Below are 27,160 nucleotides of genomic sequence, written 5' to 3' on the forward strand. Positions count from 1 at the left end.
TATGCTTTTCCATTATGGTTTATTACAGGATATTGAATATAGTTCCCTGTGCTGTACAGTAGGACCTTGTTGTTTATCTGTTTTATATACAGTGGTGGTGGTGCTTTAGTTGCTTAGTTGTGTCTGACTCTTGTGACCCTGTGTACAGTAGCCTGCCAGGCTCCTCTGGGATTCATGGGATTTCCCAGGCAACAATACTGGAGTGGGTTGCCATTTCCTTCTCCAGGGGATCGTCCCAGCCCAGGGACTGAACTTGGGTTTCCTGCATTGCGGGCGGATTCTTTACTTTCCGAACCACCAGGGAAGCCAATATATAGTAGTGTGTATCTTCTAATCCCAAACCCCTATGTTATATCTTCCCCGTCCCTGTTTTCCTTTTGAGAGCTAGATTCCAGTCTCTGCAAATGACCCAAAACTGGTGTCTCCAAAATTGGTGATGAGGTTCCTTTGGTCAGTATTATGCTCCTGGGTCCCATTCCCAGAGATTCTGGCCTGACTGGCTTGGGGTGTGGACACAATGACAACTCTGCCTAGTATTATCCCCATTGTACAGATGAAGAAACCGAGGCTTGGAGGAGGGCAAATGTGCTCAAAGTTCTGAAGGCTAATGAGCAGCTGATCTGGACTTCCTCCCCACCTGTTTGCTGGTAACGCATGCTTTTCATTTACTGCACTGCACTGTGTGGGTCCAGAGGAGCTTTGTAGCCTTTCTTTCAGTTAAGGGTCCTGCCACTACCCGCCTTGTGAATCCGTGGGCCTAGAAAAGGCCTTGTTTTACTCCAGCCAGACTTACTGATAAACACTGACTGAGCTGCTGGACTGGATCACGTCACTGCTGGTATGCAGCAGCCCATTTGAATTCCGGGGAGTGCAGGGCTCAGCACACACGTCAGAGAAACCCATTTCCATTTATCATTTTAATTCTGCTATCAACCATCCACAGACCCTAAATGGATTCCTCCAAAATGGCATCTTCAAGCCCATTATCAGAGCTAAATGTTTAATAACTTTGTTAAATAATCCATCCCATGGTGTACAAGAAACTTTAGTGTGTTTTTTTTTCACATAGGAGGAGGTGTTTCTGGACATCCCTAGGGATGGCTTAACATAGCTCTCAGGGCTGCTGGCTGGCCCCTCCCCTTCCTCCCTTGCTGGGTTCCTTCTTTCCTAAAAGCTCCAGGCAGGAGGCGTTCTGTTCAGGGAAAGCCCCCTGTTTAGCAGGCCTGAGAAAGAAGCAGACGTGAGTCAGGCAGACAGTTAATCGATGGGAAAGCAGTTTAAAATTCAGCCCAGGAAGCAATAGATGCTCTTCAGCAAACGAAGCTCGGCTCTTTGTGGAGTAGCCGTTGGCACATTTTCTTTTCTGGATCTTTTCCAGTGATCGTGCTAGAAATATGTGGAAAAGAAAGTGTGAAGTTGCTCAGTCGTGTCCGACTCTTTGTGACCCCATGGACTGTAGCCTACGAGGCTCCTCCATCCATGGAATTTTCCAGGCAAGAGTACTGGAATGGGTTGCCATTTCCTTCTCCACGAAATATGTGGAGTAGAACATTATAGGATAGCCATTGTTTGCTTTTGGGTAAATCCCATTATCTTAGATGGGCCATCTTTGCAAATTAAGTTCATTGTATTGAAAATAAGACAAGCAGTATTGCCTATTTTTTTCTTTTTCAGTCAGAAAGATAACAGAATTAAAAGTAGCAACAGACTGATCAGTAATTTTTAACTGGATTTTTTTTTTTTTTGCTGCACCAAGTCTTTATTGCAACATGTGGGATCCTTAGTTGTGGCCTGTGGGATCCAGTTACCTGACCAGGGATCAAACCTGGGCCCCCTGCATTGGGAGAATGGAGTCTTAGCCACTGGACCACAAGAGAAGTCCCTCCAACTGAATTTTTTTTAAAAAAATCAGCAATTATTTTAAGCAATGTAATTCGAAAGCAGTATGGCCTCTAAATTTGCATACTGATTATGTTATTTAATTTTGACAGTGATCTCAATTATGTGTGTGTGTGCGTGCTCAGTTTTCAGCCTCATAGAAACAGAAATGAACTCTAAGGATTAAACTTGAAGAACTGTATTCTTTTTCCCCCAACTTGCCTTAAACCAAGAAAATACAATCTTCTATCATGTTGGGAACGGTACAATCCATCCTACTTGAGTAAAGTATGGCTGAATCGAAGTGTCCAACTTGGGGGAAAGACTAAGCATAAACAGCCCAACAATTGAAAAGATTCTCATGTTAGGACAGGCAACAAGCCCCACACAAGTTACTTAGTCCTGAAGCGACAAAACCTGCTGGAGTTCCCTGTTTAACAGAAAAGTGAGCACCTACCATCTGTTGGTTGGTTCTTGGACTGTGGGCCCCAGGGAGATGAAACTATAGATCGTGTCAAGTTAGACATCGAAGGATACAGATCAGCAAAGCTTACATTCTGGTGTTATGACAGAGCATCTGTGTCTAAGAGAAGCTACTTTCTTCCTTCTGAGCTGTTGAATCTACAAGATGTGCTGGGCAAATCAACTGCCTCCACAAAACCCAAATGCAAAAAAAGCAAAATATTACTGTGAAGAGAACGATAAAAATGAGAAGCCTAAAAACACAAGATTGGTGTTTTGAAACATGTCTCACAGTTCTCACACCTAGTTTCTTTGGAGCCCTTGCATCAGTTTCATTCTTGTAGATGTAGGAAGCCACATTCTTAATTTCCACCTAATCTCTGGGCTTCCCAGTTGGCACCAGTGGTAAAGAACCTGCCTGCCAATGCAGGAGACTTAAGAGACATAGGTTCAATCCCTGGGTTGGGAAGATCCCCTGGAGAAGGAAATGGCAACCCACACCAGTATTCTTGCCTGGAGAATCCCATGGACAGAGGAGCCTGGTGGGCTACAGTCCATGGGGTCACAAAGATTCGGACACGACTTAGCGACTAAACAGCACTTTATTGAGAAATGATTTGACATGCAGTAAATTGCATATATTTAAAGTATGCAATTTGATACCTTTTGACATCTATCTATATCTGTCCAATCACCACCACGATCAAGATAGTGAGCATACAGGACTTCCCTGGTGATCCACTGGTTAAGACTCTTCGCTCCCAATGAAGGGATCATGGGTTCAATCCCAGGTCAGGGAAGTTCTGCTTGCCTCGTGGCATGCCCCGCCCCACCTCATAAAAAAAATAAAAGGTAGTGATTCTATCAAGCACATCCCCAAACTTCATGTCTGTTTGTAATCTCCTTTCTGTTATCTTGATCTTTTTGTTACTATGACCAGTTTGGATTTTCTAGTGATGTATATAAAGGGAATATGCCACATGTATTATTTCTCTTGCTTTTTTCACTAGACAATTACTTTGAAGTTAATCCATGTTGTTCAGTTTAGGAGTTTTTAAGCAATTTGCATATACACTTAAAATATGACCCAGGAAATGCCCCTAAGTATTTATCCAGCCAGAATGAAAGCATGTATCCAATCAATGATTCAAACATGAGTGCCCATACAGCTTTACTTTTCAAGCGAATATCCAGATTTTCCAGGATCCTTTGTTGAAAAGACTCTTCCTTTCTCCACTAAGTTGCCTTTGCTCCCTTGTCAGAGATCAAAATTATATGTGTGTGTCAGTTTCTGAGCAGTTTTTTTTCTAGTTCTGTCATTTGTTGTTGTTTTTTTATTTGCTTGTTCTTAAATGTAATTACTTATTGGTTGCGCTGGGTCTTGTTGCCGTGCATGGACTTCTCACTGTGGCAGCATCTCTTGTGGAGCACAGGCTCATGGGCTAGTAATTGTGGCATCCGGGCTTAGTTGTCCAGAGGCAGGTGGAATCTTCCTGGACCAAGCATTGAACCCATGTCCCCTGCATTGACAGGCAGATTCTTATCCACCGTTCCTGCAGGGAAGTCCAGGTGATTTACTGTTCCGATGATCTGTTTGTCTACTCTTTCACCAATCCTATACTGTCTTTTGATTACTATACTGTCTTTTGATTACTATAGTTGTATAGTAGGTTTTTTTTTGTCCACTCAGGTTTCTTTTTGTTTTTAAAGTCTGTATTGAATTTGTTACAATATTGCTTCTGTTGTTTTTAATGTTCTGTTTTTTTGGGGTTTTTTTTTTTAGCCTTTGGTCATGTGGCATCTTAGCTCCCTGACCAGTGATCAAACTGGCACCCCTTGCATTGACAGGCAGAAGTCATACCCAGTGGACCACCATGGAAATCCCCACTTGGATTTCTTTAATTTTGTTTATCAAGCATCTCTCTGTCCTAAGTATGATACAGACCTCAATGTTGTGGGGACTCCAGACATTACCAGGTAGCATTTCACGTAATGATTGTGGTCGCCCATCTTCATGCAGTGAATTACCTTCATTGGTTAGTGGTGCTTTTTATTTTCTTCATCTCAAGCAGAGATCTTATAAATTCCCTTTGCTTGAAATCAGCATGGCTGATCTCCTATCTCACCAGATTCAGAGCTCTTTGTTTTCTTTTACATACTTTCCCAGAGAACCCAGGAGTTTTAATACTTTTTAAAACAACTGTAACTTTTTAATGTAGGGGAATATTTGACTGAAATGTTATGTGTTAAAACATATTGAGTTTTATCTTGGTATCTTTACTTATGGTGGATGTTAATAGATGTGGTTCTAAAAGGGTTCTGTGGGCAAGTCATTTTAGAAAATACTATAATGATTTCTTTCCTAGAGGTTCAGGATGCGCATTGAAGAGTCTCTAAATTCTAAACCCCTTCCAAGCGGGAATTAGAATTTAGATCAAACATATCAATCCTAAAGGAAATCAACCCTAAATATTCATTGGAAGGACTGATTCTGAAGCTGAAGCTCCAACACTTTGGCCACTTGATGGGAAGAGCCAACTCACTTTTAAAGACCTGATGCTGGGAAAGATTGAGGGCAAAAGGAGAAGAGGGCAGCAAAGGATGAGATGGTTGGATGGTATCACTGACTCAGTGGACATGGAATTTGAGCAAACTCTGGGAAATGGTAAAGTACAGGGAAGCCTGGCATACTGCAGTCCATGGGGTTGCAAAGAGTTGGATAAGACTTAGCGACTGAACAACAACAGATTCTAAGTAAATCTGCTTAACTTTATCTAGGTCAGTGTTTCCCAAGCTGATCTGAACCCAGAGCACTTCTGAGAGAAGCCTGGTTTATAGGCATTGACACATCTAGTATACTGACATTCTTCTATACCAGTTTGAAAAGTGCTGATCGTTGAGATTTAGAGGCCTAAATTGTAGACACCACTCCTAATAAGATGAGTTCACCTGTAGTGGCCAAGTCCCTTGGGATTTAAATAAACAGTGTGAGATACATTACTTTCTAAAACATTCAACAATTTGAATATTAAAGTAGAAGCATTCAGTTGAATTGAAATTTAATTTTGGAGGCTAAAAGCAAACTAGACATTAGCGGATCTCTCCTATTTTCATTCTTTCTCGTATCTAGGGTTGAGTCTGTGTTATTCCTTCTAAAACTGTGTTATAGTAATCTTCACAAATTTTACTGAAAACTATGAGAAACAGGAAAATTAGTGATTGGTAGGCAGTGCCCAGAGACTCTCTAGCTGGTATATACACACTTCCCCATGTGGCTCCTATGTGCTGTGCTGTTAATGTTCCAGAAACTTTTCATAAATAGGGAGCAGTACAATTTCAAAAGCAAAGTAAGATTAATCTTTATATCCTGAACGTGAGAATCTTTTCCACTTGGATTAAATGGAATGAATAAAATTAAACAGCAGCACAACAAGACTACTTACGCCAATTAGGCCCACACTTGGTGAAATATGGCTTTTTGGCCAATATTTTCACTTCTGGCTGTGGGTTGGGCGACGTTGTCGAGTTGAATAGCACCTTGGACTCAGTCAGATTTCTAAGTGAAGACCAGCAGGATGGAGGTGGGTAGTGTGTTCAGGGTCTGACCTCTGGACCACGGTTGTCATTGGGTGGAGCTGGAGGGGAGGGGCCGCATTGATTGATGGTGATGAGATGCTGGTCTCTTATGGTCCTTTGAATTAACTCACTCATGTTTAAAGCAATGTTGCCAGCCAGTAAGGGGATGTTTTGGTATGCTGGTTTGGTTGAACTGAATATATGAGTGGAAAAAGAGTAGCACGAAATTTAAAACAAACAGAGGTTTTATTTAAAGATGAGAGGCTTCAGGGCATCAATATTTTAAGAAGTGGGGTGACTGCCACACTGACAGGAGGGTCTGTCCTCCTTCAAGGAGAAAAACAGATGAGAAAGAGATCTCTAAAGGCTCATTTCTTGAAGACAAGGACGTCTCATTTTTAGAGGTCACTGGAAGCACTCCTGACCTGGGGTACGTGCTCTTCTCTGTTTCATGTGGTTTGAGAGAGCTTTTGGCACAAACTTTTGACAGTACCTCTGAAATTTGATAAGCAGTTCCTATTCTTTCTTTGAAAAGCTTTGGAAAGTTAAAAGTTCTCATTTTTCTTTCATGGAATGCCTTAAGTATTTTTTTTTAATTCATAGATGAGAAATATATCTGTCTTACTATTTGAGAATTGCCTTAGCCCTGCTTACTATATGAAGAAAGTGAAAGTGTTAGTCGCTCAGTCGTGTCCAACTCTTTGTGATCTTATGGACTGTAGCCTGCCAGGCTCCTCTGTCTGTGGAATTTTCCAGGCAAGAATACTGGAGTGAGTAGCCATTCCCTTCTCCAGGGGATCTTCCTGACCCAGGGATCTAACCCAGGTCTCCTATATTGTAGGGTGATTCGTTACTATCTAAGCCACCAGGAAAACCCTGCTTACTGTATATCTTGAGCTAATTAGAAATTAAATCCTTGCCAAGGGGTGAAACATTCTACTGTTTAAAAATTTTTTTTTAATTTATTTTATTGGAGGCAAATTACCTTACATTAATATATTGGTTGGTTTTGCCATACATTGACATGAATCCGCCCCGGGTGTACATGTGTTCCCTTTCTTGAACCCCCCTCCCACCTCCCTCTTCCCCATATCCTTAATTTTTTAAATTTTCTTGATGGCATTGAGGTTTCTTGCCTATACAGATTTTCTCAGTAATACCTCAAAAAACTCTGAGAAGCTTCACTAAAGAAAATAAGTTTTTTCTTTTAATTCTGGCAAATTTCAAAATATATACAAAAGTAGAGAATCACAACAAATGCCATGTACCCATTACCCAACTTCAACTGTAACGAACATTTTGCCACTCTTATTTTGTCTAACTGTATTTATTTATTTATTCTATTATTTGGCTGAACCATGTAGCATGCAGGATCTTAGTTCGCTGCTGCTGCTGCTGCTGAGTCACTTCAGTCGTGTCCAACTCTGTGCGACCCCATAGACGGCAGCCCACCAGGCTCTGCCGTCCCTGGGATTCTCCAGGCAAGAACACTGGAGTGGGTTGCCATTTCCTTCTCCAATGTGTGAAAGTGAAAAGTGAAAGTGAAGTCGCTCAGTCGTGTCCGACCCTCAGCGACCCCATGGACTGCAGCCTACGAGGCTCCTCCATCCATGGGATTTTCCAGGCGAGAGTATTGGAGTGGGGTGCCATTGCCTTAGTTCGCTACCAAGGATCAGTCTCACACCTTCCCATGGTGGAAGCGCAGCGTCTTGACCACTGGACCACCAGGGAAGTCTCCTTGGAGCTTTCATTTTAGAGGGGAAATGAGTAGGGGACAAGTCATCCCCATTAGACTGAAGTTATTGAGCGAATGGTAGAGCAAAAATTGCTAAGAACTTACATTAATAGTTGACTTATTAGCAACCTAACGTGCGGGGTGATGTTCCAGATACTCACTGTGGTGGGTGAAAATGAATTTACATCTCATTTTACAGAAAAAGAGAAGAGCATATAAGAGGCTAAATAACATTCCCGAGGCCACAGATCAGGTAAATGGCAGGTGAGGTATATGACCCTCTAGCTAGCTCTCCTAGCTCCTCCTATTTGCTGATCTGGAATCACCAAGTGTCAGCCTATGACAATGATGGGACAGTTATAAAATCCTAGATTTGAAGTATTTCATCATGCCCCAGAGCACCCAGCCCTCCTCTCTGCTTCTGAGTGCACCATGGCATCCAGGGTTGAGGAGTGAATAGGGGTTAGTCTCTATGAAAAGGCTCCTGAAATATGGTTTCACTGTCAAGTTTTATCTTAAAGCAGTTCTCTTTTGCCATGAATATTCATGTGACTGGCGGAAATTAGAACTAAAATACTTCACAGTAAAACAAAAATTTTCTTAACTGTCTCCTAGCCATACTATTCAATAAGCAAACTAAAACGAAGTAACTTTGTGAAAAAAGATATAAAAATTTCATAGTTTCGTCCCCAATGATTATTTGGCACATGTGATTTGGTAATGTTTATATTACCATGTATTTGGCTATTTAGGGGTATTTTCTAGTATATGTTTATAATCATATTGACTATATAACTGTTTAGTTTGCCTTTTCAGTTTAATGTCACAACACAAAATGCATCTCTATTCCATGTGCTTTGTTAATGCCATTTTTAATGCCTGGAAGACATGCTATAACCACTCCCTCCCCCCAAATTTGGGGCATTTAGAAATTATTTCTGACCCTAAGTTATAATTTTTTTGTTTATCCTCTGACTTTTTTTGTTTTTCCAGTGTCCTTAAGGGTCGTTAGTGTTAGAATCAGACTTAAGAATTGGACCAATTCTATTAAACCATTATTAAACCATTAAACCATTCCCTCTTCTCTACCTTTCTCTAAGGATTTATACCATGTTTAGACCTGAATTTTACAAAACTTTCTTCCTGTAACTGGGTTTTGCAAAGTTTTCTGCTTAGATTCATTCAAAATAGAAATGGTTACTTTTTAAAACAAAAGCCCACCTTTTGAAATCCCTCATTCTGATCGCGTTCAGTAAATCACATCTAAATTAGAGGGGAAGTTTTCCCATAAACATAACCGAGGCTGGTTGGTATTCTCATGATGGTGACTTAGACCTTTGTTCTGATAGTCTGAGCCATTGTTGTTTTCTGACCGCACAGTGTGGCTTGTAGGATGTTAGTTCCCCAACTGGTGATCAAACCCACGCCTTCAGCAGTGAAAGCGTGGAGTCTTAACCACTGGACCACCAGGGAGTTCCCCAATATTTTCTGTGTGATGGCTTGACCGAGGTCATTAATATGCTAATCACATTTAGAGGTACAATGAACAGAAGAGTTAAAGCTCCGTGAGGCCAGTTTGGTCCCTTGGCTCAGATGATCTGAAAAGATTTATGAACCTGGAAAGCTCGGATCATAGTATCCTGATAGCTTTTGAGAACGTGTGGACTTTAGGCCTGAAAGTATTAATATTTTCACCTTTATAATGATAAAGTGAAGTTAAGGGAACGTCTGTTCCCCTAACTGCTCTAACTGAAGAGTAAAGCCAAACAACAACAGAAATTCCACAGAGATGGCCATTAATAAAGTTTTAGAATATATTATTCCAGACTTGAAAAAACATGCTTGTACAAACATTGGAACAAACACTCCTCCTCTCCTCTCCCCCCCTCCCTGCCTGTTCGTGAGTTACTTTTGTTTTATTTTAAACACCTAAAGGAGTCAAACATTCTTTAGCAACTTGCTTTTCTCTGCTTGAATTGGGGACATCTGCCCCCTTCAGCAGATTTACTACTAAAATTTACCTTATTCCTTTCAATGCTGTCTGTTACATGGATATCTTATATTTTAACTCTTCCTCTCTACCGATGGATTCTTAAAGCTTTGTGCTTTTATAAATTATTGGGTATGTAAAGCTGTATCTATTGGCATGGGATGGTGGAGCCAATGGTTATGCACACTTTATAATGTTTTTATAGCTGTTTCCAAATTGTTCTCCAAAGATATTTACTACTTTATTCTCTGATTTTTTCTTTGCTTTCTTCTGTTTGACCTTTTAAAATTAAGGTTTGCTTTCCAAACGCTTTCTATGAGAACTGAAGAAAAAAACACATTGAAGAGTTTTCTTTAGAAGTTTTGTCATGGGATTTAAACTCCTTTCCAGTAAATTATTCTCATCAGTGTGCATGTATCTGCCTTATATTGACAAGATTCTGGCTCCTTCCTGGTTGCAGCCATGTAACAGTTCTCCTTCTTGGGTTTTGCTGTCTTTATTGGGAGCAGTTGTACTGCCCAGAGCCTGTTCTGCCACATGGACTGCAGGACTCTAGCCATTCCCACCCGTGCTGGTCTTCCAGTGAGAACGTGGAGCCTCTAGCATCGCTCCTGTGAAGGAAATGGTTCACAGGCTCACCTTCTCTTCCCCAGTGTCCTGATAGCTGTCAAAATTTCATCTATTTGTTCATGGTTCAGCATGTTCTTTAAAGAGCTTGACACTCCTACTCTGCCAGGGCTTTCAGGAGAAGCTGTGGACCATCCTTTGGAGAAAGAAAAAAAAGGAAACAGAAACACTGTGTAGTTGTTCTGCCATGCCTTTGCATGCTGACACTCAGTTGTGTCCAACTCTTAGTAGCCCCATATACGGTAGCCCACCAGGCTCCTCTGTCTGGAATTTTCAGGCAAGAATACTGGAGTGAGTTGCCACTTCCTACTCCAGGGGATCTTCCCAACCCAGGGATCAAACCTGCGTCTCCTGCGTTGGCAGGCGGATTCTTTACTTCTGAGCTGCCTGGGAAGTCCATGCCTTGGCTACCATTTTGATATTTTCAGTTGTTGTTCTTGGAGGAATAAGAGGAAAACACTGTTGTTGGAAGCATTCGGGATTTTTTTTTTTTTTTCTTTCGAAGCTTGTTTAGTTGTAATGTGGTAATACTTTACGGGAATAAACTCTGGCTGACCCACTCAAGGGATATAAGCTTGAAAACATTTAGGGTTTTGATTTGCTCAAAGGAGGCGTTTACGGTTTTTGAAGCACAAATCCAGTGGGAAAATAAGTTTTCTGGTGCTAGCTGTGCTTTAGTGCAAAGAGCATGCTTTTGAAGTCCAGTTCTCATCTCTAAAGACATTAAGAACTGGGTGGATGGATAAGGCCATGTGAGGAAGCTTCAGAGTGAATGAGTTTGAAAACCTCAATCCCACCCGTTTTTCTCCCTGACTTAAATACCCTTCTCATAATTCCCATCCTGTGGATCACTGACTTGTGTCTGGATGTCTTTCGGGGTTTCTTTGCGCTTAACTGAAAGCTTTGTCTTCTATGCACATTTGAGTTACAGAGAAAAGAAAGACCGAGCACAAGTCAGTTGTGTGTTTGGTGACAAAGAAATGCCTCTGCAATGTATAAAGCAGTCAGGTTATAAGAGCATATACGCTCCATTTACAAAAATTAATAATTTATTTATTTTTGGCTGTGCCAGGTCGTCATTGCTTTGCTGGTTTTTCTGTAGTTGCGGTGAGTGGGGGGCTACTTTCTAGTTTTGGTGTATCGGCTCCTCATTGCAGTGGCTTCTAGAGTTATGGAGCATGGACCCTAGGATGCACAGACTTCACCAGTTGCATCCTGTGGGTTCAGTAGTTTTGGCTTCCAGCCTCTAGAGCACAGGCTCAATAGCTGTGGTGCGTGGACTTACTTGCTCCTTGGCAAGTGGGATCTTCCTGCTTCAGGGATCGAATTCATGTCCCCTGCCTTGGTAGGCGGATTCTCATCCACTGAGCCACTAGGGAAGCCCTCCTTTTCTTTTTTTTTTAAAGAAAGCTTGTGTGCATGTAAACACTCATAGAAAAGACAGAAGGAACTTAAACATTAAGGAACCATGGGTTAGATTTCTTGTGATTCAAGGTGATTTTAACATACTGATAACTCTCAGAAACGCCTGAACCCTTCATGATAGTATGAATTATTAGCTGATTGAGAATGGGAGAAAAAGAAAAAAACACTACATGTTTTGGATTGCAAAAATGTGAACTATCCGTCTGTAAGAGTACATGAGATTGTGTACAAAGCATCTCTAAGTGAAACGCAGGGTGGTGAACATGTCTGAATATAGCTGGATGGAATGATATCCCTTCATTGTGTGGAGCACTGGTGTGTCTTGGGCTCTGAATGTGCCAGACAACGCCCCCTTGCTGGACCCAAGCTATACATGTAATAAAATAAGCTCAAAACTCAGGTTCAGTACTATCACTGTTGTAAATTGTCACCAACATTATCAGCGATTTTCTGAGGTAGAGACCATTGCCCTGTGGTCACTGGAAATAAGAAATCCACACAATTTACTTATCACACTTGATGATAAAGAATGATCTCAAAGATACATTTTATTTTACATCATCTACAGTACATCATGATATATGTATATAATTTCTAAGAGTAGATGAAATGTGTGCCTATAGAATCTCTCAAGTTTAAAGTTACTCAATTTGGCTCCCTCTGAAGATGTCTTGGATTTGACAATTCACGAAGGATTATGAAAAGTCTTTCCGAATCATAGAAACTCTGTAGAACTCTAGACTTTATTGTAAACTTCAGAGTTCTGGATCCTAAACTAGAAGCACAGTTAACCACCTTTTTATCCCTTGAAAGCAAGATATTAGAATAACTGTCTTTTATTCCCCCACTTAGGTTGCCATGTCATGGTGTCTATTTAAACATTTTTTAGGTTTGCTTCATTGGTTGATCATGTGCTGTGCTGTGCTGTGCTGTGCCTAGTCGCTCAGTCATGTCCGACTCTTTGCGACTTCATGTACTGACAGGATCCTCTGTCCATAGAATTCTCCAGGCCAGAATACTGGAGTGGGTAGCCAGTCCCTTTCCAGGACATCTTCCCAACCCAGGGATCAAACCCATGTCTCCTGCTTTGCAGGTGGATTCTTTACTGGAAGCCCAGTTGTTGACCGTGTAGCCCACAATAATATGCATTTCTTGCTTTCCCCCACTGGCTTTTAATCACTTTATTAATGAAATCTACATCTAACTTGTGCATAGGACCTAGTGACATTTACTTACAATACTCTTAAATGCTAACATTTTGGCTGTCGAGCATTGTGGAGAGTCCATCTCCACCCCAATCTCCCATGCTTTTGTCTTTAAGTTTCATTTGAAACTCCCATCTTTCATATTTTGCTAAGAGAAGACTTTAAGTGGAAATGTAATCTGAGCATCGTGTCTAATATGTGGACTCAGCATGGGCATTTTGAAGCCAGTGATCCCATCTGTAGTGAGAGCATTAAAGTGCAGTGATATTATTTCAGGAGGCAGCTCTCACAGTTGAAGGGCATCTTTGCTGGGAGCAGGGAACAGCCAGGTGAAATCAATTTCAGTACCGTGCAAGCCTTCTGGATTGATTATCTTGAATTGGATCCAGTCCCTTCAAGACTCTGATAGAACTCAGTGATTTGGCCAGGGTCCTCCACTGGCCTGTAAACAGCATGAAACGATGCATACAAAGTGATCAACTTTGAGATTTCTTTGGAAAAATCAGGTCTGGGTATTACGGGATACTTTTTTCTGGGGGGGGTGGGGGATACTTTTTAAGGCATTTTTGTCATTGTGCATGGTGACAGGTCCTCCAAAAATTTGTTGTTGGAAATTCCCTGGAAGTAGTTGGTGGTGAACCTGGCCTTGGGCCATGGCTGAGCTGTGAGACCTGTGGTCAACCAGCCTTCCCTTCTGTAATCACTTTGATCCTCAGTGTCCTCATCTGTAAAATGGAACAGTGGCACCTCCCTAAGTAGTTGCTGTTGTTTGGCTGCCCCTTGACTTGTGGGATCTTAGTTTCCTGACCAGGGATTGAACCCAGACCTTTGGCAGTGAAAACGCTGAGTCCTAACTGCTGGACTGCCGGGGAATTCCCCTGAAGTTGGTTTTAAGGCAAATGAGAAATAAAGCATTGTTGAAATCCTTAGGTTCCTAATGGTTATTGTGCAATTTTCATTTGGCTTAAAAATTTATTTTTTAAAAGTATTTATTTGTTTATTTGGTTAGTTGGAGCACACAAGATCTTCGTTTCATCACACTGGGTCCTTTGTTGTCGTGCATGGGCTATCCATATGGGGATGATTGCATGCGAGCATTTTAGTAATATTTTTAAGGACAATGACGCATGAACAGCCATGTTTGGTATCTCTTCTTTGTTCACTAGCCTTTGAACCACAGGGCCTTCTCACTTGTCTCCCCTTTACCTTTTGCTCACGTACACCTTGCTGGCATCTCAGATCTCAGCTTTCCCTTTACTTCCTTTGAGAAGCCTTAACGACCCCTGTCCCCAGCCCAGGTCATGGCCTTCTGTTTGTTGTCATTTGCTCTGTGGATTCCTCCTACATGATAGCTTCCATCGCTGTAATTTATTTAAATGTCTGCCATCTTCCCTGAGGACACATTGTCACTTCGGTATATTCCAGCCAAATATGCATAACCTGCATCTAATCACAAGGAAACATTATTTTAAAGTAAAAAATGTTTTTCAGAGGTCTGCCTTCCATAAGTCTGCCTTCCCTGCCTTCCAGGGCTTCGCTGGTGGCTCAGTGGTTAAGACTCTGCCGGCAAAGCAGGAGACCTGGGTTCAGTCCCTGGGTTGGGAAGATCCCCTGGAGAAGGAAGTGGCAACCCACTCCAGTATTCTTGCCTGGAGAATCCCATGGACAGAGGAGCCTGGTGGGCTACAGTCCGTAGGGTTACAAAGAGTCGGACATGACTAAAGCGACTTAGCATGCACACGTGCATGTCTTCTATAGTAGTTTGTAAGCTCAAAGCATCTGGGACCACACCTGACTTAGTCACTGTGAAATCTCAAGTAGGCCTGGAATGATGGGTATGCGTTTCTTGCCTATGAGTGGTTTCCAGAAGAATGAATGAATGTGTGAACGGTGTGTGCCTTTACCCAGATACAAAGCCCTATCTGCTGACTCACAGCTCCCTCTATCTTTTGTAAGATACCTGGATCATTCCAATGGGCAAAAAAAGAGAAAACCTTACATCTTCACTGTCACTAACCCTCCATTTCTCTGCATTTCTCCTCTAAATGATTTATATTCTTGAACTTACAGTTTTGTGTCTAACTTGGTCATGAAGATTGATATCAAGTTTATATGGTTTTGTCTTCCCCATAGCTCCTGCAGAAGAATGGCCAGCTGTCCGCTGTCAACAGCTTAGCTGAGCAAGGCGAGCTCGGCCTCCAGGAGGAAGCCCTGAGTGGCCAAGAGGAGGAAGTGACTGTCACAGATGGTAAGCTGCCTTGCCCGGCTCTGGGTAGAGCCAGGGGATGGAAGGCAAACAACACCTACAAGGAATCCTCAGAGGACAGTTAAAAACAGCCTAGGCAGAATTTGCTTTGTCACGTTACACTGTCAATATCATACTGATAACAAAAGCAGTGTATTTCGGTATAGGAGGTTATAGCAATGCTTATAATGAAATGAAGTCTTTTCCCCCCCCCTTTTTCTCAGGCATCCTTATCTTGAAACCATGATTTGGTTGTTGTTATTGTTGCCTTGTTCCAACCACTTGCCTGGTGTTGGATTCTTGTTGAAAATGCTGGGGTCTTGGTTGCTTTAAGAGTCAGTATTTCTCACTCTAGAGTAGCCTACTGCCCTTGTGAAGATTTTTCTGATAGTTTATATTGCTTTCTTTTTGTTGATATGCTTAAAATACTTTTATTTATTTATTTTCAGCTGTGCTGGGTCTTTGTTGCTGCACGGGCTTTTCTCTAGTTTTGGGGAGCAAGGGCCTCTGTCAAGTTGTGTTGCACAGGCTTCTCGTTGCAGTGGGTTTTCTTGTTGGTTGAGCGCTACCTCTAGGGCACACAGGCTTCAGTAGTTGTGGTGCATGGGTTTAGTTGCTCTGTGGCATGTGGGATCTTCTCGCATTGGGGATCAAACCCATTTCTTCTGAATTGGCAGGTGGATTCTTTCTGGTAGTGTGTATTTCAAGAAGACATTTGCTTCTTGGAAGGAAAGCTATGACAAACCTAGACAGCATAGTAAAAAGCAAAGACATCACTGCAGGCAAAGTCCTTATGGTCAAAGCTATGGTTTTTCCAGTAGTCACATACAGATGTGAGAGTTGGACAAAGAAGGCTGAGTGCCAAAAATTGATACTTTCGAACTATGGTGCTGGAGAAGACTCTTGAGAGTCTCTTGGACAGCAAGAAGATCGAAGCAGTCAGTCTTAAAGGAAATCAACCCTCAGTATTCATTGGAAGGTCTGGTGCTGAAGCTCCAATCCTTTGGCCCCCTGATGGGGAGAGCTGACTCATTCGAAAAGACCCTCATGCTGGGAAAGATTGAAGGCAAAACAGTAGGGTGGCAGAGGATGAAATGGTTGGATGGCGTCACCAACTCAATGGGCGTGAACTTGAGCAAACTCCTAAGAGATGGTGAGGGACAGGAAAGCCTAGAGTGCTATAGTTCATGGGGTCACAAAGAGTCGGACACAACGTAACAACTGAACAATAACAACATATTTCAGGGTGCACACCTCTTTGCCCCAACTATAATATACTGTGTGTGTTATAACCTTTATCCTAGAAATCCTAGATGGGTGGTTGTTGGAAAGCAAATCTGTGAGACCACATTATCAGTGGTTTGATTTCAGCCCAAGGAAGGGGTGAGGACCACACCTTAGGGTCAGAATCAAGCACCTTGACAAGTCGGCCTCTTGCAAGGGAAGAAGAACCTTCCTCTGTTCTTGTTTCTCGTCTTATCATTGTTTAGTCATAAGGGAATGATTTAACAACTGCTGTGGATGTACAGAATGATGGCGTATGGTAAACTGATGCTTACATGTAATGTGAAAAAGACAAATGAAGGGAAAAGTCTTGTGAAAGGAGACTGGCCATTGCCTCATTGAGAGGAGGTTCATCTAACATGTGGAACCTGTTTCTCCTTGTGTTCAACGCCCCTGTGGAGCTGCTGCAAGCAGGGAGCTGCTTTTGAAGTTGGTGGGAATTCTGATCTTTCTCTAGCACCACAGGCACCCTATAAAGTTAGAAATACATAGACTCACACAAGGAGGGTCTGCACAGCCTAGTGTCAGAGTTTCAAATGATCTCTACCAAAATAATTGGAACTGCCCCAACTCAGATTCCAAAGTCCCACGCTCTGACCTTCCCATGGTTAACCTTTGAATCAAATCAAGCCACAGCCTTTTTGGAGCTTTCCATAGCCAAGTCACTGTGCCCCGTGCTTCAGGAAAGATGGAAAAAGCTAAAATGGCCCATCAGGGGAGACAAGTGAGTCCATGGAAGGATCCATAATATGAAAATGAGGTTAAGACCAGGCAACATGGTGATTAATGAATCTTGCAAGAGACAAGAGCTCCTTAGAGCTCTGATGAAACCCTTGTTTGAGAGCAGGGAGTGGGATGAGGTCTGGGGCCTGAGGGGAGGCTGGTTTTAGATTTGTTGGGACAAGGGCTGCCAGCCAAGGTTGGGGGGAATAAAACAGCAGACACTTAAGCCTTTACTGTGGGTCCCGGTTCAGTTCAGTTCAGTTGTTCAGCTGTGTCCGACTCCTTGACCCCATGGACTGCAGCATGCCAGGTTTCCCTGTCCTCCAGTATCTCTCGGAGTTTGCTTAAACTCACATCCACTGAGTCAGTGATGCCATCCAACCATCTCATCCTCTTTCACCCCCTTCTCTTCCTCCCCTCAGCCTTCCCCAGCATCAAGGTGTTTTCCCATGAGTCAGCTGTTCACGTCAGGTGGCCAAAGTAATGGAGCTTCAGCTTCAGCATCAGACCTTCAGGGTTGATTTCCTTTAGGACCTGGGTCCTGGAGGTGCTCCTTTTGTGCAGAATGGCCTCTAGCAGTAACCCGATGAGATGAGTCCTTTCTTGATTTAAACCCAGACCAGCAGCTCCCCAGGAGCTGTGTGGGACACGTCCATAGGCTTGTCCACTGAGCAAGGGGCAAAATGGAGACCCAGAAGGGAAAAGGGGCTGGGTCAGAGAGCTCTTCTGAAAGCTGAGGGGACTTTAGAAAGTATTTCCGCAATTCAGATCACTGAAATACGCCCCGAGGGGGCTTTCCGATCTGACTGGTGTGGAGTGTTGATAAGAGAAGGGAGAGGCTGCAGCAGATGCCCTTGTTCCCAGAACATCCCAGGTAGCCTGGAATCCTATCTAATCTGTGGCATGTTTACTAGAGATCTGGCTATCTTCCTTTAGTCCAGATGGGATTTCTTTCACTTTTCAGCCCTGTGATTCAGTTCAGTTCAGTTCAGTGTCCGACTCTTTGCAACCCCATGGATTGCAGCACATGCCAGGCCTCCCAGTCAATCACCAATTCCTGGAGTTTACTCAAACTCACGTCCATTGAATCGGTGATGCCATCCAACCATCTCATCCTCTGTCATCCCCTTCTCCTCCTGCCTTCAGTCTTTCCCAGGATCAGGGTCTTTTCAGATGAGTCAGTTCTTTGCATCAGGTGGCCAAAGTATTGGAGTTTCAGCTTCAGCATCAGTCCTTCCAATGAACATTCAGGACTGATTTCCTTTAGGATGGACTGGTTGGATCTCCTTGCTGTCCAAGGGACTCTCAAGAGTCTTCTCCAACACCACAGTTCAAAAGCATCAATTCTTCAATGCTCAGCTTTCTTTATAGTCCAACTCTCACATCCATACATGACCACTGGAGAAACCATAGCCTTGACTAGATGGACCTTTGTTGGCAAAGTAATGTCTCTGCTTTTTAATACGCTGTCTCAGTTGACCATAACTTTTCTTCTAAGGAGCAAACATTTTTACCAAAAGTGATTCTGTCCCCACTGATTCATTAGAAAAGAGCCTGATGCTGCGAAAAATTGAGGGCAGGAGGAGAAGGGAGCAACAGAGGATGAGATGGTTGAACAGCATCACCTGACTCAATGGACGTGAATTTGAGCAAACTCCAGGAGATAGTGGAGGACAGGGAAGCCTGGTGTGCTGCAGTTCATGGGGTTATAAAAAGTCAGATATGACTGTGTTCTACATATCAGCTTGCTGCTGCTGCTGCTGCTGCTAAGTCACTTCAGTCGTGTCCGACTCTGTGTGACCCCATAGACGGAAGCCCACCAGGCTCCCCTGTCCCTGGGATTCTCCAGGCAAGAACACTGGAGTGGGTTGCCATTTCCTTCTCCAATGTGTAAAAGTGGAAAGTGAAAAGTGAAAGTGAAGTCGCTCAGTCGTGTCCGACCCTTAGCAACCCCACGGACTACCAGGCTCCTCCATCCATGGGATTTTCTAGGCAAGAGTACTGGAGTGGCTTGCCATTGCCTTCTCCGACATATCAGCTTATTGCAGTGTAAATAAACACATAATTTGGTATGTAATGCTTAACTGTAGGATTTTGGGTGACTTGGTTTCTGCTCTTGCCCATTTCAGTAAGAAAAGATCTGAGCCATTTTGGTCCCTAGGATGATTGGCTCACAGTGGAATTTGCTCCTGCCTTAGGAGGACCAATGGACAGGACAGGAGAAAGCTACAAATGAGGGGCATTTCTCCTAGAAAGGTTTTGATTTAAAGTGACAGACAATCTTTAGACACAGCCAGAATGCACAATATTTTCCCACCTTGACTTGCTTTCTTTCTGAAACCAAAAATACTGGTAATTCAGAACCAAGCCTCTTCCCATAATGAAAATGAAATCCTGTTTCCTTGTAACCTTTCTTTAAATGATAGAAAATGAGATCTGCTTATTAAATATTTTCTAAACTATGCAATAAGGTTCAGATGTGTGTGTGTGTGTGTGTGTTGAAGGAAGCTTGAAGATTATATAGTTCTGGGGGCTTTCTTTTAGAGAATATACAATTAGGCATGAAAACAAGTATTTATTAATTTTTTCTAAAAAAGCAATTTATAGCAAGTTACTTTAGTCTTGGAGTTAGTCCCTTCTGAGTTCTTTTTTAGGCAATTTATCATTCATCACAACTGCTTATATAGAAATACAACTTTTTTCCAACCAGAAAGCTGTATCTAGCCATGCCACACCCAGCATTCATAGGAGCTTCACAAGTGCCATTAGTTTTGTGGAAAATCTTCTGCTGATTTTGTTTTATCTTGCCCTCACCTAGCAGCATGTGGGATCTTAGTTCCCTGACCAGGGATCGAATCCATGCCTCTGCAGTGAAAACACAGAGTCCTAAGTACTGGACCACCAGGGAAGTCCCTGATTCTACTGATTTTAACAAAGAACCCTCCCAACTCAGACTGTCATTTGTTCTATTGTCTATGGCTTATATGGTTTTCTATGAGTCTCTATGAGTGCCTAAACAAGAAGGATTTTTTAAAAATTCTGTCTTGATCTGGGTCCAACTTTAAATTTCAAGTTTCTACAAATTAAAATTTCAGATTTTCTTTTCAAGTATCCATTGACGCAAAGAGCTGACTCATTGGAAAAGACCCTGATGCTGGGAAAGATTGAGGGCAAGAGTAGAAGGCAACAACAGAGGATGAGATAGTGGGATGGCATCACCAACTCGATGGACATGGTTGTGTAAGCTCCGGGAGTGGGTGATGGACAGGGAAGCCTGGGGTGCTGCAGTCCATGGGGTTGCAAAGAGTCAGACTGAACTGATACGTCGATCCGATTATTTTCTTTGCAAACAGATGAGGAAAGTCAGTACTGCAAAGTCAAAAAACTTAAGACGTCTTTATTTTGATAATCACATACTTGTTAAAGTGCCTCCAGAGCTCATTGTCGTTTATGAGCAGTCATGTGACTGTGCTCTGAGACCATTTGAATGTGTCATTTATAAGGCATTTGTTTCTGGGGTTCTTGGGAGATTTGTCTTTCTGCGGAGTAGCTACAGCAAACGTGATAAAGCCTGTGGATGTTTTCTCCATCCTTCCCAGGCCAGATTTGCTTGTGTGAAAGAACACACACACAGTGGTGATCCTCTCCTTGGTTTTTGAATTTTTGTTCACATATCCCTTATATTGTTTGCATACCCTGAGTGCGGGCATTTGCACCAGAAGCGATGGAGCTGCTGTTGGAAGCTCAGCCCTTGCCATTTGCCCCTCTGGGGTCAGCCGCAGGTATCAGCCAGCACCCTGGCGAGCAGGTCTTGCTCTGCTGAACAGCGCGATGAGGAGGCTTCTGCCGGAACCATGCACATGGAACAAAGCTCTGATCCCTCTGACCTGGGAATGGTCCTAGAAAATGCCTCCTCACCGCCAAGAAAAATAAACAGCCCCCAAAACCCACCCCACCCCCAACTTGGCACTTAAAGCAAACGTCTTTTTCTAACTTATTTATTTCTGGTTGTGCTGGGTGCTTGTTGCTGCATGGACTTGTCTCTAGTTGCAGTCAGTAGGGGCTCCTCTGTTGTGGTCCGAAGGCTTCTCTCTCTGGTGACTTCTTGGGTTGCAGAGCACAGGCTCTAGGGTGTGTGGGTTCAGTGGTTGCGGCTCGCGGGTTCTAGAGAAGGGGCTCAGAAGCTGTGCTGCACGGGCTTAGTTGCTCCGTGGCACGTGGGATCTTGGTTCTGCATTGACAGGCAGATTCTTTACCACTGAGCCACCAGGGAAGCCCAAAAGGTCTGATTTATTCATCTGCGTCGGGTCTTGGTGGAGGCACGCGAGGTCTTTGATCTTCGTTGCGCATGTGCGATCTGGTTCCCGGACCAGGAATGGAACCTGGGCTCCCTGAACTGGCCATGGAACCATCAAGGAAGTCCCAAAGCAGAAGTCTTTAAGAGAGTGTGTTCCTTACCTTTCTCGAGGTTCTGCTTTCCTACATCCTGGTATTTTCCCCACAGATATAGTAACAAAAACGGAGGTTATCCAGAAGCTAAAGTTTCAGCACTGTGAAGAATTCCGTGTCTCTGATGGTGCTGATGTCACAGTCCTGGCCTTAACTTTTTGAACCTGCCAGCTTCTGGCGTGTGGCACCTTTGGGGTCCGGAAAGGCCTGAGGTTATTTCCAAGTGCTCACAACCCAGCCCGTGGAACTTGTTGCCTTACAAAAAATCCATTCTTGGGTTACAAGTTGTTCTTCTTTGCTTTTTGATCTTTTAATAACTTTTTCTGGAGACTGAGTACCCCAAGCGCTGCTCCAGGTCGGTGTTCAAAGATGACCCCCTGCCCCCTGCAAAACACTTGTTTTTCTGTGAGAGGCGGCTTTCATAGCCAGGAAGAAATGTTCTTATGAGTTATCCCTTTTGTTCTTCAGTTTGTGAAATGACTGGTACCTTGTTAGTAGTCTCATGAAGGGGTGCCTGTTGCTCAAATACTACCCTCTTTGCTTTATTTTTCTCGATGTCAGATGTTGTCAACATCTGGCATTCAGTATGCCTGTCTCTACAAAAGAACTGTGAGAGCAGAGATTTCTTGGCATGGGGGGTGGGGATGGGATTTGTATGTTTCTGTGTTGAGTCCCCTGAGTGTAGAACAATGTCTGATGCCCAGTAAGTGCTCAAAAAATATTTTTTAAAGATTTTTTTTTAATGGGGGCCGTTTTTGAAGTGTTTATTGACTTTGTTACAATACTGTTTCTGTTTTGATTTCTTGGCTACAAGTCATGTGGGGTCTTAGCTGCCCAATAGGAGATTGAATCTGCACCCCTTGCATTGGAAGACCAAGTCTTAACCACTAGACTGCCAGGGAAGTCCCTCAAAAAAAACTTGGATAAGTGAAAGCAGAGTTTTCAAGTTAGAGTTAGCAATATTACATTTTCACTCATATGGGAGAGAAGGATCTGTTTGATTTTTCCCTTTATATCAATTCATTCCCTGCATCCCCAGATGCAGAGCTCTTTAGATGTATCCAAGGCTCTGTTTCCTTTGTTGCATCAGTGCTAACAAAGCTACTTTTCAGTGCTGGGCTCTGAAGGTACCCACCATTGGTTATTCAGGTATTGTTGCCTGGAAACATGAAATCAGACCCTGACCTGCCTGCAATTAAATGATAACTCCCAGCGATGCTATCACATATGAGGGCTGGGTAGACAAAGAGAAGGGTCTCCCTTCCAACACTCTGGTATTTCAAATACAGTATTATTGCATGACATTTTTGCAAGCTGTATCCTGTTTTGTAATGTTTTGAAACACTCACAAAGTAGGCCTTGAACTTAGGCAAAAGTCCTACAGTCTGCAGTTTCCGGGAACTGGTTTTAATTCAGCCCTCTGCTCTGCAGCCATATTTTTAGCGTGCTTCTCTGAAATTACTTATGTCATTGACAAATTTCTGGTACAAATACTCTATTGCTTTCATCTTTAAAGAAACACAGATTTATTTTTCAGTAACTAACAACCAAGCTATATAGAGATTTTTCCCCCCCTCTGAAGTATATTTAAGTCTGCCAGTGTGATGAAACTTTGTTTTCATTGTAACTTGAAAAATTTGGTGTGAGGGGGGAGAAAGAAGGAGTAAGACTTCTGTCCATCCTCACTCCCCTTTGTAATCAGTTCATTGCAGGAGAGTAAAACCCGGGCCAGGCTGCCTTTCTCTTTTTCTGTGACCTTGACTTGAATACGTCCCTTTATCTCACTGAGCATCAGTTTCCATCTGTAAGACAAAAATCCTCATCCATCTCTGAAATTCTATGACTGAGTCACATTAGTAGTGCTGGAAATACAGGCATTAAAACAACCAGATGATGGGTGAGCCGTTGAAGACACACACGTGACTTTGGGCAGGTGGGAATCTACTTGGCTGTTTCATTATGCCTTTTTACAAAAGCACTTTAATGCTCTTCTTTTTAGTCTGATCTTAAAAGCCATTTTCTAGATTTGAAGCTTTGCTTTTTTTATGTCAGTGTTTGGTGGGTTTTGGGGGGAGGGAGGCATGTGTGCTTGAATGACAACAACATGCAGCATATGGGATCTTAGTTCTTTGACCAGGGATCAAACCCGTGACCCCTGCCTTGGAAGTGTGGGGTCTAAACCCCTGGACCACCATAGAAGTCCCTGAAGTTTTACTGTAATGAACAAAAGGTTCAGCTGGGAAAACATTCAAGAAAGTCTCTATATGTAATTATTTAGGTATGAAAGAAAGATAAGAACTTCCTAAGTGGGGCCACAAAGTAAGATGGGAACCGTGTAATAGCAGCCGGTTCTGCCCAGTAAGATGAGTGAAGGATGTTGATAAAGGGCCCCAAAGACTTGTCCGTCAATCTTAAATTGCTGCTAAGATTTACCTACAGATGGCTGTAGTTTTCCAGGGCACCCGCGAATCGGGTGAATGCTCTGTACACCCATGAATAAGATGCTCTGGCCCAGCTGAGGAGGAGCCTAGGTAAGATGGCCTATGTCCACATAACCTGTCCAGATTCAGACTTTCCCTTGGAGGGACCATGGCAATAAATGGTGTTTCTAATGGTGATGAAGCCATGAATGGAAACATTAACTTTAGCATTTATTGAATAAAAATCCTTTAGAGGTTTTCTCAAAGGCATTCTTAAAACAGCCCCCGTTTCACCTAATATAGCATCCCCCAGATGGTTCTGGCATTGTATGTTCCAAACACAATGTCCCTATATTATATGAAAGGATGCTTTGAGAACGTACATCCTCTGATCTATATTTGTATGTATCTCTGGAAGAGCTTAAGTTCTACAGCTTTTTAGCCTATCGCTTGAGCCTTGTTCTTAAGCATCATACTTTGAATGTTTGTTAACTGCTTTTAAAATTAACGAGCAGCTTCAGTGTGATACCTGGAGAAGCAAATGACAACCCATTCCAGAATTCTTGCCTGGAGAATTCCATGCACAGAGGAGCCTGATGGGCTATAGTCTATGGGGTCATAAAGAGTCGGACACGACTAGTGACTAACTTTCACTTTCACAGTGTGATATCAGGTAGCCCCACCCCCCACCCCCAGTTAACGGTGCATGCATTAGTTATTTTGGTGAAAACTGATATATGCTAGGTTGAATTAATTGAATGAACTGGTTGCTTTAACGTGTCTTAACATGGATCTGTTTCAGTTGACACGAAAGCGTGAGGCAGTTATCCTGCTGTGTTCATTTGCTGGGGCGGCCAAAATAATATATCACAGAATGGGCGGTTTAAACATCAGACATTTACTTTCTCACAGTTCTGGAGGCTGGGACCACGGTGCCATCAGGCTTAGTTCCGACCTTGGCTTGTCGATACCACCTTCTCGCTGTGCTGTGCCCCCATGGTCTTGCCCATCCCGGGTGTCTCTGTGTGTCCCAGCGTCCTCTCATAAGGCACCAGTCAGATTGCATTCGGGTCCACTCTCATTTTAACTTAGTCATCTTTGTAAAAGGTGTCTCTCCAAATAAATCTACATTCTCATGTGCCGGAAGTTAGGGCTCCAAGGTATGAATTTGGAGAGTATGCAGTTGAGCCCATGACACCTGCCTTCATGATTGACAGCTGGAAAGCCAGGTTTGGGACCCAGAAGCCTCGGTGAGAAGGAGCTTTGAGACTGTCTATGCCAGGCTCCTGCTCCCACATAGGAGGCTCTTCTGCTTACATTCGGAAGGTTTGGGGAGTTTCTCCATAAAAGGAAAACCCGTTATTCCACTGGAGTGAAAATATACCCCCTCCAACCACTGCCAGCTCCTAGTGCTGCCTTCTGGAACTACAAAGCACAAACTCACCTCCCTTTTCCACATCGTGGCCCTCTAAGTATTTGAAAACGTTTATCGTGTCTTTCATCTTTTCTCCTGCAGGCAGAACATCCCCAGAGAAAACAAACTGCCTCACATTCAAAGAAAAATGCCAGGGCTGATGTATGTATTTCAGATATGGATGTCCTTGATGGAAGCTTGCCAAGCATAACTAGGTTTTAATTTCAATATTCCCACTTTTAAAGAGTGGTTTATTTCTCAGACTCTTTACAAACATGAGAACTTAGTTTGCTTTAAACCAGGGATTAAGAACTGAAAAAATTGATTGGTGGAGAAAAGTAAATTGATACAGAAGCGTAGAAAGGAGTTTCCCTATCAAGGATGTTGCTAGAGGAACTACCTTCAGATAGAATGAACACCATATCAATGAAACGTGACAAATGACATGTGACAAATTGTTCATCATCCCTTTTGATACTCCACTCAACGTGATGGTAAGCAGACAGCCTCACATGATGGAGCAGTTAGAGATACGAATAGGGGAAATCCCACCTTTCAAATCACTGTTGCTGTTATTTAGTTGCTAAGTTATGTCCAACTCTTTGTGACCCGGTGGACTGTAGCTCACCGGGTTCCTCTGCCCATGGCGTTTCCCAGGCAAGAATACTGGAGTGGGTTGCCTCTTCCTTCTCCAGGGGATCATTCTGACTCGGGGATCAAACCAGCATCTCCTGCATTGGCAAGCAGATTCTTTACCACTGACCTACCTAGGAAGCCCCAAGTAATTGTTAGTTGTAAATAAAGTGGAAGACTCCCCCCACCCCCACATCCCAGGCATTGTTAGCTGTAAAAAAGTGGGTGTCAGGACTTCCCTGGTGGACAGGTCCAGTGGCTAAGACTCCATGCTCCCAATGCAGGGAGCCTGGGTTCAAATCCGTGGTCAGGGAACTAGATCCCACATGCTGCGATTAAAAGAGTTTCCAAGAAAGAAAAAGTGAAAATCGCTCAGTCGTGTCCAACTCTTTTTGACCCTGTGGACTATACAGTCCATGGAATTCTCCAGGTGAGAATACTAGAGTGGTTAGCCATTCCCTTCTCCAGGGGATCTTCGCAACCCAGGGATCGAACCCAGGTCTCCCTCATTGCAGGAGGATTCTTTACCAGCTGAGCCACCAGGGATTAGTGATTAGTGAAGTCACTCAGTCATCTCCGACTCTTTGCAACCCCGTGGACTGTAGCCTACCAGGCTTCTCCGTCCATGGGATTCTTCAGGCAAGAATACTGGAGTGGGTTACCATTTCCTTCTCCAGGGGATCTTCCTGACCCAGGGATCGAACCCGGGTCTCCCGCATTGGAGGCAGACGCTTTAACCTCTGAGCCATCAGGGAAGCCCCCCAAAATATGGAATGCTTCATGAATTTGCGTGTCATGTGTGCTGCCGAAGCGAGCACAAGAGTTCCCATACCGCAACTTAAAAAAAAAAAAGATTCGAGTACCTCAAGGAAGATAGAATATCCTGCGTGCCACAACTAAGATCTGGAACAGCCAAATAAATAAATAAAACATAGCTTTAAAAAGAAAAATAAAGTGGAACTGGATGATGTAAAACCATAATCTCCATCGAAAAGCTTTGTGGCCTCCCTTTGGAAGCTCGGTGTACAGAAATCCAACGATTTCCTCAAGCTCATCAAGCCTTAGCCCTGAGTGTCCCCCAATTGTGCTAATTT

The 27,160-nt window shown here is 43.1% G+C and overlaps 1 protein-coding gene across 1 annotated transcript in view; it reads left to right on the top strand.

Moving 5' to 3' along the window:
- The window catches only part of AKAP12 (A-kinase anchoring protein 12), a 109,997-nt gene that overhangs the window by 45,910 nt on the left and 36,927 nt on the right, over positions 1-27,160 (top strand). The window contains exon 2 of the mRNA XM_055432980.2: positions 15,032-15,146. Coding sequence (XP_055288955.2) covers positions 15,032-15,146 — 115 coding nt within the window. The remainder of the gene's footprint in view (positions 1-15,031; positions 15,147-27,160) is intronic.

The sequence above is a fragment of the Moschus berezovskii genome, chromosome 10 (assembly GCF_049115385.1).
Source record: "Moschus berezovskii isolate FMDL1 chromosome 10, NW_MosBer_1.0, whole genome shotgun sequence".
Taxonomy (NCBI): Eukaryota; Metazoa; Chordata; class Mammalia; order Artiodactyla; family Moschidae; genus Moschus; species Moschus berezovskii.